This window comes from Girardinichthys multiradiatus, chromosome 8 (genome assembly GCF_021462225.1).
Source record: "Girardinichthys multiradiatus isolate DD_20200921_A chromosome 8, DD_fGirMul_XY1, whole genome shotgun sequence".
Taxonomy (NCBI): Eukaryota; Metazoa; Chordata; class Actinopteri; order Cyprinodontiformes; family Goodeidae; genus Girardinichthys; species Girardinichthys multiradiatus.
The window spans coordinates 6869233-6882989 of record NC_061801.1 but is presented as its reverse complement, the minus strand read 5'-3'; the positions used below and the strand labels follow the sequence as shown (position 1 = coordinate 6882989).

Below are 13757 nucleotides of genomic sequence, written 5' to 3'. Positions count from 1 at the left end.
GAACTTATACTCAGTCCTGAGTGAGACAGAAAGCCAGTGGAGTGAATTTTTATTTATTTTTTAATAATGAGGGTGATGTGGTCATGTTTGTGCACCTTTAGCAGGATCCTAGCAGCGCTGTTCTGAATTTAATGCATCTTCTGAAGGCCTCTCTCTGGGATCCTGCTGAAGAGCGCACTGGTTAAAGCCAAAAGAACACAACTCATCTGCATGCCAGATCTACTGGCCATGCACTCCTTTTCAGCTGAATGACTTGCTCGGTCATTAGTTTAGAGACCATGTGGTTATAACCCTCTCTCTTCCTATATGACATTTATACAAAACATGATTATGACCAAAACCTAATGGTATCACCTGTTTGAATATAACTGTTATTCTTACCTTAAGTTAAGAAAAGTAAATATTAATGTTGCCAGTGAAGTAAAATTGAAATTACATTGTAAAATCACTTCTTTTGACTATTATTTGAATTCTCTGGTGTTCCAACTAATTATGGGGTTCCTGGGTAGATGCTTTAAAATGAAAACTGTGTGCTAAATTTGATGTGTGGAAAAAACCTACGTTGAACGTATGTTTGTCTGAGGCCAACTAAGCACATCTAGATACAAAAAATCTTATTGGATGGAGCATGTATTTGAAGAGTCCCTCCACAAATTCTCAACCATGAATCTGTGGACTGGACTTTGACTGAGCCATTCGTAGGATATGCTTTCATCTGAACATTTCCAGTGTAGTTCTAGCTGCATGTTTAGGGTTGTTTTCAGTCTGGAAGCTGGACCTCTGCCCCAGTCTCAGCGGTTTGCTGCTTCTAATGGGTTTTGTTCCAGGATTTCCATGTTCTCATTTCTCATCAAGTCCTTGCTGAAAAAGGCATTCCCACAGCAAGATCCTTCCAACACCATATTTCACTGTGGGGTGTGTGTTCAGGATGATTTCCCAGGTTTTTCCACCTCACAATGTATTTTGCACGTGGGCCAAAAACTTACATTTTGTTCTCATCTGACCCATCTTGTGATGCTTCCATTCAGGCCAGATCAGTACAGTTCACGAGTAGTAGTTGTCTTGTCAATACATTCTCCTGCAACCTGAGCAGTCGGTTCTCTGCAGCTCCTCCAGTATCAACCATGAGCCACTTCGCTGCTTCTCTAATTAATACCCTCCTGGTGGGACCTGCTAGTTTATGTGGACAACCATGCATAGGTAAGCTTTTACTTTATTTACTAGTTAGGTGATTTCTGTAGGCAACTGGATGCACTGGAGTTTATTTAGTGGTATCACAATAAAGGGGGATTTAACACAAAAACAGTAAAACATCTGAAATACTTTTTAAATTTTTTTATGACCGATTACAGCATTTATCAAAAAAATGGAAACAATTGTCACAGTAAAAAGACCAAATTGAAGAACACAGATTAAGGCATGAACTTCTCCTTTTCCAGTTTCGCCTTCAGTGAATCCTAGACAGTGAGACAAAAATAAATTCACTGCAATTCAAGTTTTCCTATAGAAGAGTTTCTGCTGGAAACCACAATGATATAAACAGGAATTGAGACCAGAAACAAGTTACATCACAAAAAAAATCACAAAAACATACCACAGGAGAGCTGAAGAATCACAATGAAAACATTTTCCTACAGGTTCTTTTAGGAGAGTTCTTCATTTTTTTGACTGCCATCTCTATGTTAGTAGCTTAACTTATTCAGATCAGCAGATAATGCTGTTAAAAGGACATCATATATGTTCCTCTGTCAAGAGAACACTGAGCAGATGTAATATCAGACCTTTGAAGTTTAACCTAAGCTATTTTAAAAATGCCATAATTCTGACACCGTTGTAATGCTGTTAGTTTCGACTGTACATCAAGGTGGACAACATTAAAATAAAGAAGATGCAAAAGGCTGACACCATCTGAAAACCTGCACATTGTAAATACAGACCAAAGGACACCATGATCCTGCTAAGACGTGTTTGACGTCACGCCATTTCAGGGAGTTTTCAGATGCATTCTGGTTCTCTTATAGAGGCAAACGCTGCTGAGTTACAGTATTTTCTAGGCAACACTGGGGCTCACTGTATTCAACGACTAGTACGACATTGGGCCACAACGTGGTGAAGGAATGGAGCCATGATCTGACTTGTTGGTCCTATGTAAGCTACATTAAGATGCAGACAACATAACACTGAGAAATAGTTTTTAACAGTCTAGGTCCATTTTTTTAATGAACTTGTTTTCCAAGCAGGTTCAAAACATAAATACTGATGTTTTATCAATTATATTCATAATGAAAGTGATCTGACATTACAGCCAAATATGATATTAAACCTTGAAAGCAGTGGTGGTCGAAGACTCTAAGATTATGAAGCTTAAAACTGTAAACATAAAAAACTGTCGCAGAATCAAGCTCCATGATTGGTTTACAATGTAAAATATTTGCTGTAGAATATTTCTAATTTGGGGGGTAAAAATATATATAGAATAAAATAAAATGTTAACTTGGCAACCTTTGGTGAAATCCAAAGGTAAACTACACTAAATTTTAAATTTCTACCCATACAGATGCCTAAACTCGCTGCAGCTTTCATCTTTTAGTACCATTACAGATCTGGACAAGAAGCTGCATTGTGGTCATGATCTTCAGGGACTATAAGTTATTGTATTGGGATAAGAATCAAGAAATTCCAATAACAAAAACAGATTATTCAGATGTATTTTTATGTCTTGGGTTAACCACAGATTCATGGTCTTAAATTACACGCTTCTGCTGCTCCAAGAGTCAAAATGGGACATTAAATAGATAAAGTTGCCTTCTGTCCAAACATGAACATTTCTAATAATGTCCAAATGTGGTTGAAAAGTTACTAGGGTTGATGAAGGCAATTAAAGCCTGACCTTGAACATACTTGTTGACGTTAAATCTGGACTGGACCCCTTTATTCCCATAGGTCCAGTAGTGGCTGACCTGAAACGGCCATTAAAAATGACTTCTATGGGTGTCTAATGTTTGGAGGGAAGGCAATCAAATCTTTAAAGTCACATGAAATAACTTACCTATTTATGTGTTGACCTCTGTAACACCTCTGCACAAGTATTAATTACTGCATGTTTTCCTTTTCCCCCTAAATAAACGCTGTCAGGAGTTCTGAGTTCCAACAAAGCTTATAGGGAAAGGTGGCTGGAGTCTGTTCAGGCTGACCAATTAGAGCTTTTCTGGGGAGAAAGTCTTCCTAAAATGAGATTTTTAAAGTAACTGAGATTTGCATTCTGGGAATCATTGTGTCTCTACATACTCCAAGACTTTACAAATTCAAGCATTCATATTCTTTATGTACATTTTCAGCATTAAGATTAACGGTTTGTCTTCTGAACTAAACTTCATCTTACTGATTAAACAAAAACAACACAAATAAACTCCAGAAAATGTTTCAAACACTATTATTGAGGTATTTAATAACAACACTACAGAGGACATTTAAAAAGCTGGCTTAAACTGAGAATGTTCTGAGGAAGCACAAGCCTCACTTAACACTAAGTCACACTGAGTGCGACTGGGCTCTGAACACTTCCAAGTCAGCCAGGCAGTTAGTAGCTTTAGCAACGGCACATATCTGGTGTTGTTCTGTGATGCTATCTAAGAGACCTTAGAGCCAATGTAACACTTAAACATACACTTGACTGAACAGTTCTTAATTCAGTGCAATGCTAGTCCTAATGGACATAAATGAAAGGCTCTGCCCGTTAAAGTATTCTACAGTAAACCAACTATTCACACTGGAATAAAATCAATGTTCTTGTTTTGAATAATACCTAATGGCTACAAAGCTTTGCTGGTTTAGGGCTGTATTACAACTGCTGCACGATTCAGTAGCTTAGGCCAGGGCACTTGTGTTATATTTATCTTATTTAAGGTTAAAAGGAATTATCTGAGTAGTACAAACAATGACTATGAATTCAGTTTCTAGGTCTAGAGCCATCTGGTGATGTAATTGGAGATTGCAATTAACAAATCTTTCCGGTCAACATGGGCAACTGAATGTCAAGCAGGAACGGTGCCTTCACATGGTTGTAAAACATAGTGGAAGGAGAGGAAAAGAACTAATAATGATGGTGTGTGCTGTTTCTTGTAAGGTAATAAAATAGTACAATGTTTATTCATGTTGTTAACAGAATAAAGCTGCACTGCTTTCGAACCTGTTAAGTGTTGGGCTGGTCTAGGCTGAGTGAGTGCATTGCCAAGCATGCTGTCCTGCACCTTACACTTGCTGAACCAGATAAAACACTCACCCTGGGCAGAGATACAAGCAGCTTACTCTTTCTTCTCCTTAATAATAACTGAGTAAAACTGCCAGGGTTTTCCTCTGGCACATAGCTACATTCTGCATTCAGGCTGCAGCATCTTTGTGTCATTTGGAGTTATGCATTCTCATCTTCCTAGTTTTGATCTCCAGCCTCAAGTGCACAGCATACTGCTTCTTATGTGCATGCGGCCTAAATCCGAAATTCCAGACATACAGCTGAGTTTTTCAGTTCCCATAGAAGAATTTGAAATTCTCCAAGGCTGGGAAGACAGAAGTTAAGTCATCCCATTCTACCTATCTACGAGGCTAACATTATAAAGGATCGGAACATCCCTTAAAGCATCAGCACGGCATACTTGCGCCAAACCGTCAACAAAATGCACGGTTGTAAGTCTTCTCTGTATCCACAAAACACAAGTGGGCTGGAACCAAACTCCCATGACCCACTCAACAGATCTGGCCGACAGGTCCGTGTCCAGGAGGAAAGCCATACTGCTCCTGCTGAATCCGAAACCTTTTGAAGCCTGCTTTCCAACATTTTCCCAGGGAAGTTCTGAAGTGTAGTCCCTGAATATCTCAGTCTACTGCAGCAGACAGTGATACAAGCTCCTCTTGGGTCTCCTACTAAAACCAGACAGATCACAGCGAGTGTAGCTGGCTGAGCTTTTACCATGTAGTTAAACATATATTGAACACAGTACATGTAGCTGCTGCTCTGTTACCGAAAGAACTGTTGTTCTTGAACTGGTTTGGTGTTTTGTTGAGCACAGACGCGCGTTTCAACCACGAGTCTCGAACACAGGCCATTACACAACGCGGTGGTAAACCGTGGTAGCGAGACGGCGGAGCTTGCTGAGCTGCGGGAAATGTTCCTTTTAATGCAAAAACAAGAGCATTCATAATCTCCAGTTAATACAGAGAAGGAGACGGCGACTCCATGCAAGAACAATGGTATGTACGTTTTCATTTGCATGTGTTCAATATTCGCGAGTGTAACGAAAATGAGTAGTTACACATTGCGTGTTTAGTGTGGTTTAGCAAATGTATATGGTACGCTCTGTCTTCACCACTGTACTTGTTGCTTGTATTGTTTGCAGCTTCTACCCACCCACGGGTGACGTTCGCGCAGAAGAACCAAGTATTATGTGGTGCCCAAGTTGAACCACAGTTAGTGCCCAGGAACCTCTTTTCGTCAGTGGAAACACTTTGCTGGTTCAAAATCACGTTCAGGAACTGGCTCCGAACCGCGTTGGTGGGAATGAAAGTACTACCTTTGGTGTTACAGACAGATTCTACAGCTCTAATGAAAACACAGCATGGAACATTTGTATTGCTTACCATATCAGCAAAAAAGTTCAGATTATGTTAGTTACTCAGACTAGTTGCTGACCTGAGTTAACATATATTTTACCAATAAGCAGTAGAACTCAAGTAATGTATAAACCAGTTGATTTTTTTGTATTTTGTAATCTTTTAACCCCTAAATGAATCTTGTCATTACTTGATAAATGTTCCATTCTCTCTGAGTTATGCTAAAACCAAAGCAAAGGAATGGTTTTAGTTCTGTTTGTCAGGATACAACAAAGCTAAAGCTACGCTGACCTGGATGTAACCAGACTCCTGCCTCTAAAAGTCAGGACAGATGGCCTGACCTTGCTGAATGCTTCTATGTGTCTCTAAAATCAGTCTGAAGAATAAAATCCTAGCAGGACCTACAATGACAAAAATAACATGTTAACCTGTTAGTAACGTCTGAATTGAGCAAACTGGAACTAGTTGGTCAAGAGGGCAAGAATCAGCATGTCCCCTGGAATGTGATAAGTTTAAAGTTTCTCCAGCCAGAGAGCAGAGGAAGAAAGGATGAAGGGCAAGAAGAGTGCCAACCAATGAGGAATTAGACGTTCGTTTCATCAGAAACCAGGTGGCATTTTACCAGGACCTCCTGTATAACAGTGATTGCAGTACAATAAATTATTTGTTTCCAGTGAGGTTTTTTTTGGCTCATGTATTTTCGGGGCAGTTGTGCTTTTAAATGACTTTGTTCCAACCTGCATGACACAGAGTGCTTGCAACCGAAACACATCTTGTGAGCTGGTATCTGTTCCTATGATAACTAAATGTTACTGCAAATGTACCAATTTTCCATCACGTCAGTATCTGTCTTTTAAATGTCCATGCTCTTAAATCCCAGATTGGAAGTATTTAGTCTGAAGGAAGGAGATGCATATTGTTGCATCTTCCAGTTATAATGGATATCTCAATCTGACATTCGTTAAAAAATACAGGACCTGAAAGTGGCACCCTCTGCTGCTTCCCTGAGGGATTACCTGAATTTTCTTTCAGTAAAAATGTGATCTGTTCAATGAATGTGTGAATGCTTTAAAGGACAGTGTGAGGCTGTTGTATCGTAGAGAGTCCCTCCGATAATTGATCTGATGAGTTTCGAGCTTCCTCTGACGAAACGACTTGGATCTTAACTGGAGACTTTGACCTTAATGGGTTCCTGCAGTAGTACGTATTAAAAGACTGAACAGATAAAGTCCAACATCTGTTCAGCTGTTTCTATTTAGAGCCACCACTTTAGAAAGACACGAGTTGCTCTGAATTTGTCTCTGTTTGTGTGTATGGCTGCTACCTTGGCTCTGGTGTGTGTGTGTGTGTGGATGTGTGTGTGTGTTGAAGAGGGGTTTTCAGCTCTGCGGTGATGTCTTGCGGCTTTCTCTCAGGATGCCATCCAGTCCGTTGAGTTGGCGCAGGAAACCTCGGTTAGGGATGACACCTCGGTGATCTTTTACTGTTCTGATGGCCTCCACCAGCGTCAGGTTTTGCCTGATCATCAGGTAGGCCAGCACCAGAGTGGCTGAGCGGCTTACTCCCACCGTGCAGTGGACCAGCGCCCTACCTGCACACGTGCACCGGTGTGAATATTTGGTTCAGTTATTCAAGATTTACAAAACAGAGATAAAAAAAAAAACCTGTTAAGTTATGATGTTTCGAAAATAATAGAATTAATCTAAGGAAGAGCTCATCTGAAACACTTCTACATTCAGTTTGCTTTATTTATCTTTATCGTTGAAGACCCAAATTCACAGGTTATCTTTTTTTTTCCGTCCAGTATCTTTACTCATTTCCTTGAACTTTTTCACAAACTTCAATGTATTTCATTAGGATTTTATGTGACAAACACAAAGTCGTGCATATTTGTGACACTGAAAAAAAGATACATAGTTTACTTTGCTAAAAAAAGTGTGTTTGTATCCAACTCTCATACTCCTACATATATTCCAATCCAGCTGTTCTGTGGAGTGAACAAACAGCATCATGAAGACCAAGGAACAGAGGAGACAGGTCAGGGGGAAAGCTGGAGGCGGTTAAAACAGGGTTGAGTTATGAGACAATATCCCGAGCGCCGAGGCATCTTTTGGAGCTCTGTTCAATCCATCATCCACAAATGGAAAGAGTATGGCACAACTACAAACCTACCAAGACATGACCTTCAACCTGGATGGGTAACAAGAGCATTAATCAGAGAAGGAGCCAAGAGGCCAATGTTCTGGAGGAGCAGCAGAGCTCGGGTGGGAGGACCTGCCGACAGGGGATCTGTTAGTGGTACACTCTGCAAATCTGGACTTTGTTTTTATGGAAGAAAGACAATTTACAGCTTGTCAGACAGAGGACACAGCAAGCGTGTGGGGAAACAGATGCTTTGGTCAGGTTAGACCAGAAGTGAAATGTTTGGGCTAAATGCAGAACGTTATGTGTTAAGGAAAACTTCGACACGCCATCCCCACCATTAAACATCATGCTTTTCTTCAGCAGGGACTATGAAGATAGTCAGAGTTGATGGAAGATGGATATGAGCTGCACAAGGTTTGACCCCAGAGAGGAGTTCCATCTTCCAGCAGGAAAACATGATCATTTTCTATTCCTCCTCACAATTTTACATTACTATCGCATTAAATCCCAATAAAATCCATTGAAGTTGGTTGTAACCAGGAGTAAAAATGTTTGTATCAGGCGCTGCATGAGTTCACATTCTTCACATTTACCCAGAATCAATCTTACCTTAGACCTCCTAATGTTTACATTATGCTATTTTCATTTTCTTTATTTTTGTGCTTTTTTGCCTTCTCATTGCTACTTTTGATACAATAATTGATTCATTCATTTTAAAACTTTTACTGATCTTAACCAGGGATCCCTACAAGTGTGGAGGACACAGTAGGTCATGAAGAGCTGACCACAGTTTTAATCTTGAGTTAGGTTTCTTTATAGCAGTGTTTTAACAGTTTTTAGTAATTCTCGTTGTTTAGCCTCTTGTTCATTCGTTGGAATCTGTCTCAGGGATTTTTAAGCTCTCTTCATGAGCTTGGGTGGAGCTCCTACAGGTCCTTCTCAAAATATTAGCATATTGTGATAAAGTTCATTATTTTCCATAATGTCATGATGAAAATTTAACATTCATATATTTTAGATTCATTGCACACTAACTGAAATATTTCAGGTCTTTTATTGTCTTAATACGGATGATTTTGGCATACAGCTCATGAAAACCCAAAATTCCTATCTCACAAAATTAGCATATTTCATCCGACCAATAAAAGAAAAGTGTTTTTAATACAAAAAAACGTCAACCTTCAAATAATCATGTACAGTTATGCACTCAATACTTGGTCGGGAATCCTTTTGCAGAAATGACTGCTTCAATGCGGCGTGGCATGGAGGCAATCAGCCTGTGGCACTGCTGAGGTCTTATGGAGGCCCAGGATGCTTCGATAGCGGCCTTTAGCTCATCCAGAGTGTTGGGACTTGAGTCTCTCAACGTTCTCTTCACAATATCCCACAGATTCTCTATGGGGTTCAGGTCAGGAGAGTTGGCAGGCCAATTGATCACAGTGATACCATGGTCAGTAAACCATTTACCAGTGGTTTTGGCACTGTGAGCAGGTGCCAGGTCGTGCTGAAAAATGAAATCTTCATCTCCATAAAGCTTTTCAGCAGATGGAAGCATGAAGTGCTCCAAAATCTCCTGATAGCTAGCTGCATTGACCCTGCCCTTGATAAAACACAGTGGACAAACACCAGCAGCTGACACGGCACCCCAGACCATCACTGACTGTGGGTACTTGACACTGGACTTCTGGCATTTTGGCATTTCCTTCTCCCCAGTCTTCCTCCAGACTCTGGCACCTTGATTTCCGAATGACATGCAGAATTTGCTTTCATCTGAAAAAAGTACTTTGGACCACTGAGCAACAGTCCAGTGCTGCTTCTCTGTAGCCCAGGTCAGGCGCTTCTGCTGCTGTTTCTGGTTCAAAAGTGGCTTGACCTGGGGAATGCGGCACCTGTAGCCCATTTCCTGCACACGCCTGTGCACGGTGGCTCTGGATGTTTCTACTCCAGACTCAGTCCACTGCTTCCGCAGGTCCCCCAAGGTCTGGAATCGGCCCTTCTCCACAATCTTCCTCAGGGTTCGGTCACCTCTTCTCGTTGTACAGCGTTTTCTGCCACACTTTTTCCTTCCCACAGACTTCCCACTGAGGTGCCTTGATACAGCACTATGGGAACAGCCAATTCGTACAGAAATTTCTTTCTGTGTCTTACCCTCTTGCTTGAGGGTGTCAATAGTGGCCTTCTGGACAGCAGTCAGGTCGGCAGTCTTACCCATGATTGGGGTTTTGAGTGATGAACCAGGCTGGGAGTTTTAAAGGCCTCAGGAATCTTTTGCAGGTGTTTAGAGTTAACTCGTTGATTCAGATGATTAGATTCATAGCTCGTTTAGAGACCCTTTTAATGATATGCTAATTTTGTGAGATAGGAATTTTGGGTTTTCATGAGCTGTATGCCAAAATCATCCGTATTAAGACAATAAAAGACCTGAAATATTTCAGTTAGTGTGCAATGAATCTAAAATATATGAATGTTAAATTTTCATCATGACATTATGGAAAATAATGAACTTTATCACAATATGCTAATATTTTGAGAAGGACCTGTATACTTTTCTTTATACCACTTTTCATTGCTGGCATGAATGAAGTGTTGATAAAATGCACATCAGTGGTTCATTGGTGAGTGACTTCTATCTGTATGCATGCCTACATGTTTACAGGTTTACCTCCACTCGTGAGGGCTTTGTGGATAAACTCGGCTGCTGGGTAGAAGTTGACGCTCATGTCAAAAGTTGGGGAGTCATGAGCCTCAATCCCGTGATAGGTGATGTTCATCCCAGCGTAATACTCGGCTCCACCTCGCCACTTGCTCTGTGCACAGTTCAGAATGTGTGTAATACCAAGCCTGGCCAGCTCACGGCGGTCTGAGGCAATGTTTCTGAGGAGAACAGAGTTTTAACAGCATTTCAGATCTGCCACTTCTTAACAGAGGTTACTGAGTTATGAAGAAGGTGTTAGAGTTTCAATTGATTTTAAACATAATCTTACAAAAAAAAACTAAAAACAATAAATCTGTATGCTGAACTCAGATTCTTTAAACAGAGTTGGCGTTTGCAAAGCCTATTTGTGAAAACACAAACCAAAAAAAAACTTTAAAGAAATACAGCCTTATAGTCTTATTTGGCTGGGGTTTTGCAGGACCAACGTGCAGACCAGAGTGTGGGAGCCGCATGGTGAGTCTGAATATTTAATAATGAAACTGGTAGACTTACAGACAGGCAGGACATGGAACATAGGAAGGGAATTAGTCATGGAGCAACGTCGTAAACGGTAGGATCCAGTGGTGAGCAACAAAAACCAGGCAGTATAAAACCGAGGCAGGGAGGAGAAATGAGCAATGAACTAAAAGATCTAATCAGGTGGAACGTGGAGCAGCTGGTGGCAGGGAGAACGCAGAGCAACTGAAGGTGGGAGGCTAATAAACACAGATGAGCAGGAACACAAATACTGGAGGGAATCTAACAGACCTCTAAATGTAGACACATGGGATGAAATAAAAACATAAACAGCAGGAAGGAAACAGATCAACGACATTCAAACTCAAACACCAAACAGAGGAATTGCTCCCTGTCATCATTGTTGTGAAGCTTTTATGGTGTAATATGCATGGGGCACAGAAAGAGGGGCTCAGCAGTTTCCCCCAAGAATCACTACTGGCTGTACACAATAACATAGTTTGGAGTGTGAACAATAATCACTACTCTCTATTGTAGCCTTTGGCTACAGTAACCTGCCGTGATGCACACAACAAGCAGCTCTACTGAAAACTCACTGGTCTCCAATGTAGAGCCTGGGCCACACTTCGTCCGCATGGTTGCAGGCCGTCTTGCCCGTGTACAGGAGCCTCTCCAGCTCGGACACCGTCAGGGAGTCACGCTCGGACTCCTTTCGGCTCGGAGACCTGGAGCTGCTCCGGGACCGGGAGAACCGGGACATGAACGCCATTTATTCTGAACAAAAAGAAGAAAACGACCCATTTATCGTATGGAACTGTATTAAACTGCTTTCCGAGTCATAAATACTATCATATCAGTTCAGATTATACAGCAGATATGACCTGTAGCTTTACAGAGTCGAAAACTTAATTTGTTCTCTATTTTTCAAGTTCTATATATAATCTAGATGCATCTATTAAATAGCAAGGAACACCGTATTTCTTTACCTCAATATTGTTTTGGTCTCCGGCTCAGAGGATGAGCAGGTCGAGCTGCTCCGCAGCCATGTTGACTCATGTAGTTGCTGTGGGAGGAAGGATGGTCTTCTCAGCATCCACCGCATATCTTCACCGCCCTCCGCCGCATCTCCATCCTCGCAACAAGTCCTCGTTAAGACCGTCACTCCCCAGTAATAACAGCTCCTGTTTAACACTGAAACATAAGTAATGTTTGCTCAAGCAACGCAGACAGATCCACTGGCTGTCCTGTGACGGGTTTTCCGTCGTTTTTTCGAAAACAATGGAGGTTATTCTACAGTTACTACTGGCCCATGTATGACGGAGACTGTCTCGCTCACACGTTTTGCTGTTTGTCGCCATCTACTGGCCAAACGATAGAACTTCAGCAAAAGGGTCTCCGTCAACCCAACGATGTTCTGGATGTTTCGATCACATCTCGATCCTCGATGAAAGAGTTTTAACTTGTTGGAAACGCAAGTTTAATCGATTTGATCTCCATTTTCATTTCTATAGTATCATTTTACAGCAGATGAAGCATGTCAATATGAATTTAATATAATGGCAAATGATTTAACCAAGACACTGATCACAAAAATGCCTAAATGAGTTGCAAAGAAACGTATTAACAGCTGTTACAAAAATATACGTTTCCTAGTAAAGGTAGGGCTAAGTACTGACTATAACAAGATATTAAAAAATACAATAAGTACTATTCATCAATGGTATTTTAGTTATATTGTAATAATATACCAAGGATTAAAAAAAAAATTTAAATAACATACCAGGGATGCAGAATAACCTCCATTGTTTTCAAAAAAGAAGCCAACAGAAACATGCACCTTTTTAAAAATGATGTTCAAGAGGTACAAAACCATCCCTCCAAAGACTCAACACATTTGTATTTGCAGGGTCTCTGGCGGGCTGGTGCCTATTTCCAGCAGTCACTGGGAGAGAGGAAGTGTACACCCTGGACAGGGCGACACAGAGAAGCACAGCACAGACAACCACACACACACACACACACACCCATTCATACCTAGTCATGCAGTTTAGAGAGACCAATTAACCTAGGGGTACACAAGTCCAGTCCTCGACAGCTACTACTCTGCAATATTCAGTTGCATCCCTTCTCTGACACACCTAAATCAAATGGCTGAAAAACCCTCTTTGGTATGTCATTCAGCTGTGTAGAGGCCTGGTTCTGAACCTTTCCAGGTGTGGTGGAGAAGAGATGCTTAGGATAGTAGCTATCGTGGACTGTTGGAGGAAGCCAGAGTACCTGGGGAGAACCCGGGCAAACTCCATGCAGAAAGACCCCAGGCTGGAATTTGAACCCAAGGCCTTGTTGCTGCAAGGTACCAGTGCTAAGAACCACACCACCCTACTAACCGTAGAAATATACAGTCCTTGCAAAGGTATTTACACTGCTTTTAATGTTTCTACATTTTGTCATGTTACAACCTCAAACATCAACGTATTTTGTTGGGATTTTAGGTGATAGACAAACGTAAAGTCCTTCATAAATGTAATTGGGAAGGAAAGTGAAACATAGTTCCCAATTTTTTCAAACAAAAGTCTGAAAAGTGTGTGAGCATTTTTAAAGAACTATATTAAACTCCCCACGTCATTCTCAAGCCTTTTGTAGCCTCAAAATGTTTTCTTCCACAATTGCAGTATTTCAGGATATACTATCCATCAATCTCTGACCAACTTTCCTGTCCCTGCAGGCAAAAATAATCCCCACAACATGATGTTGCCACCTCCAAGTTTCACACTGGAGATGATCTGTTCAGGGTGATGTGCAGTGCACAGCTAATAATTGTCCTGTCAACAAA

General features: G+C 41.0%; 1 protein-coding gene across 1 annotated transcript; it reads right to left on the bottom strand.

Annotated features, from left to right (window-relative positions):
• Positions 1-1309: 1309 nt before the first annotated feature.
• Positions 1310-12259, bottom strand: LOC124872917 (dual specificity protein phosphatase 26). Its single transcript, XM_047373349.1, has 4 exons — positions 11911-12259; positions 11521-11698; positions 10415-10626; positions 1310-7198 (listed from the first exon to the last, which is right to left on the bottom strand). The coding sequence occupies exons 2-4, from the start codon at positions 11691-11693 to the stop codon at positions 6987-6989; spliced, it is 597 nt and encodes a 198-aa protein (XP_047229305.1). The 5' UTR covers positions 11694-11698; positions 11911-12259; the 3' UTR covers positions 1310-6986.
• Positions 12260-13757: the final 1498 nt, after the last annotated feature.

What these genes read in the sequence shown, in the direction of transcription:
- LOC124872917 (XM_047373349.1), bottom strand. Translation starts at nt 11,693, where the DNA reads ATGGCGTTCATGTCCCGGTTCTCCCGGTCCCGGAGCAGCTCCAGGTCT. An exon ending in AGGCTCTACATTGGAGACCA is followed by an intron (nt 10,627 to 11,520) that starts GTGAGTTTTCAG and finishes TGTTCTCCTCAG; the next exon opens with AAACATTGCCTCAGACCGCC. An exon ending in CAAAGCCCTCACGAGTGGAG is followed by an intron (nt 7,199 to 10,414) that starts GTAAACCTGTAA and finishes GCACGTGTGCAG; the next exon opens with GTAGGGCGCTGGTCCACTGC.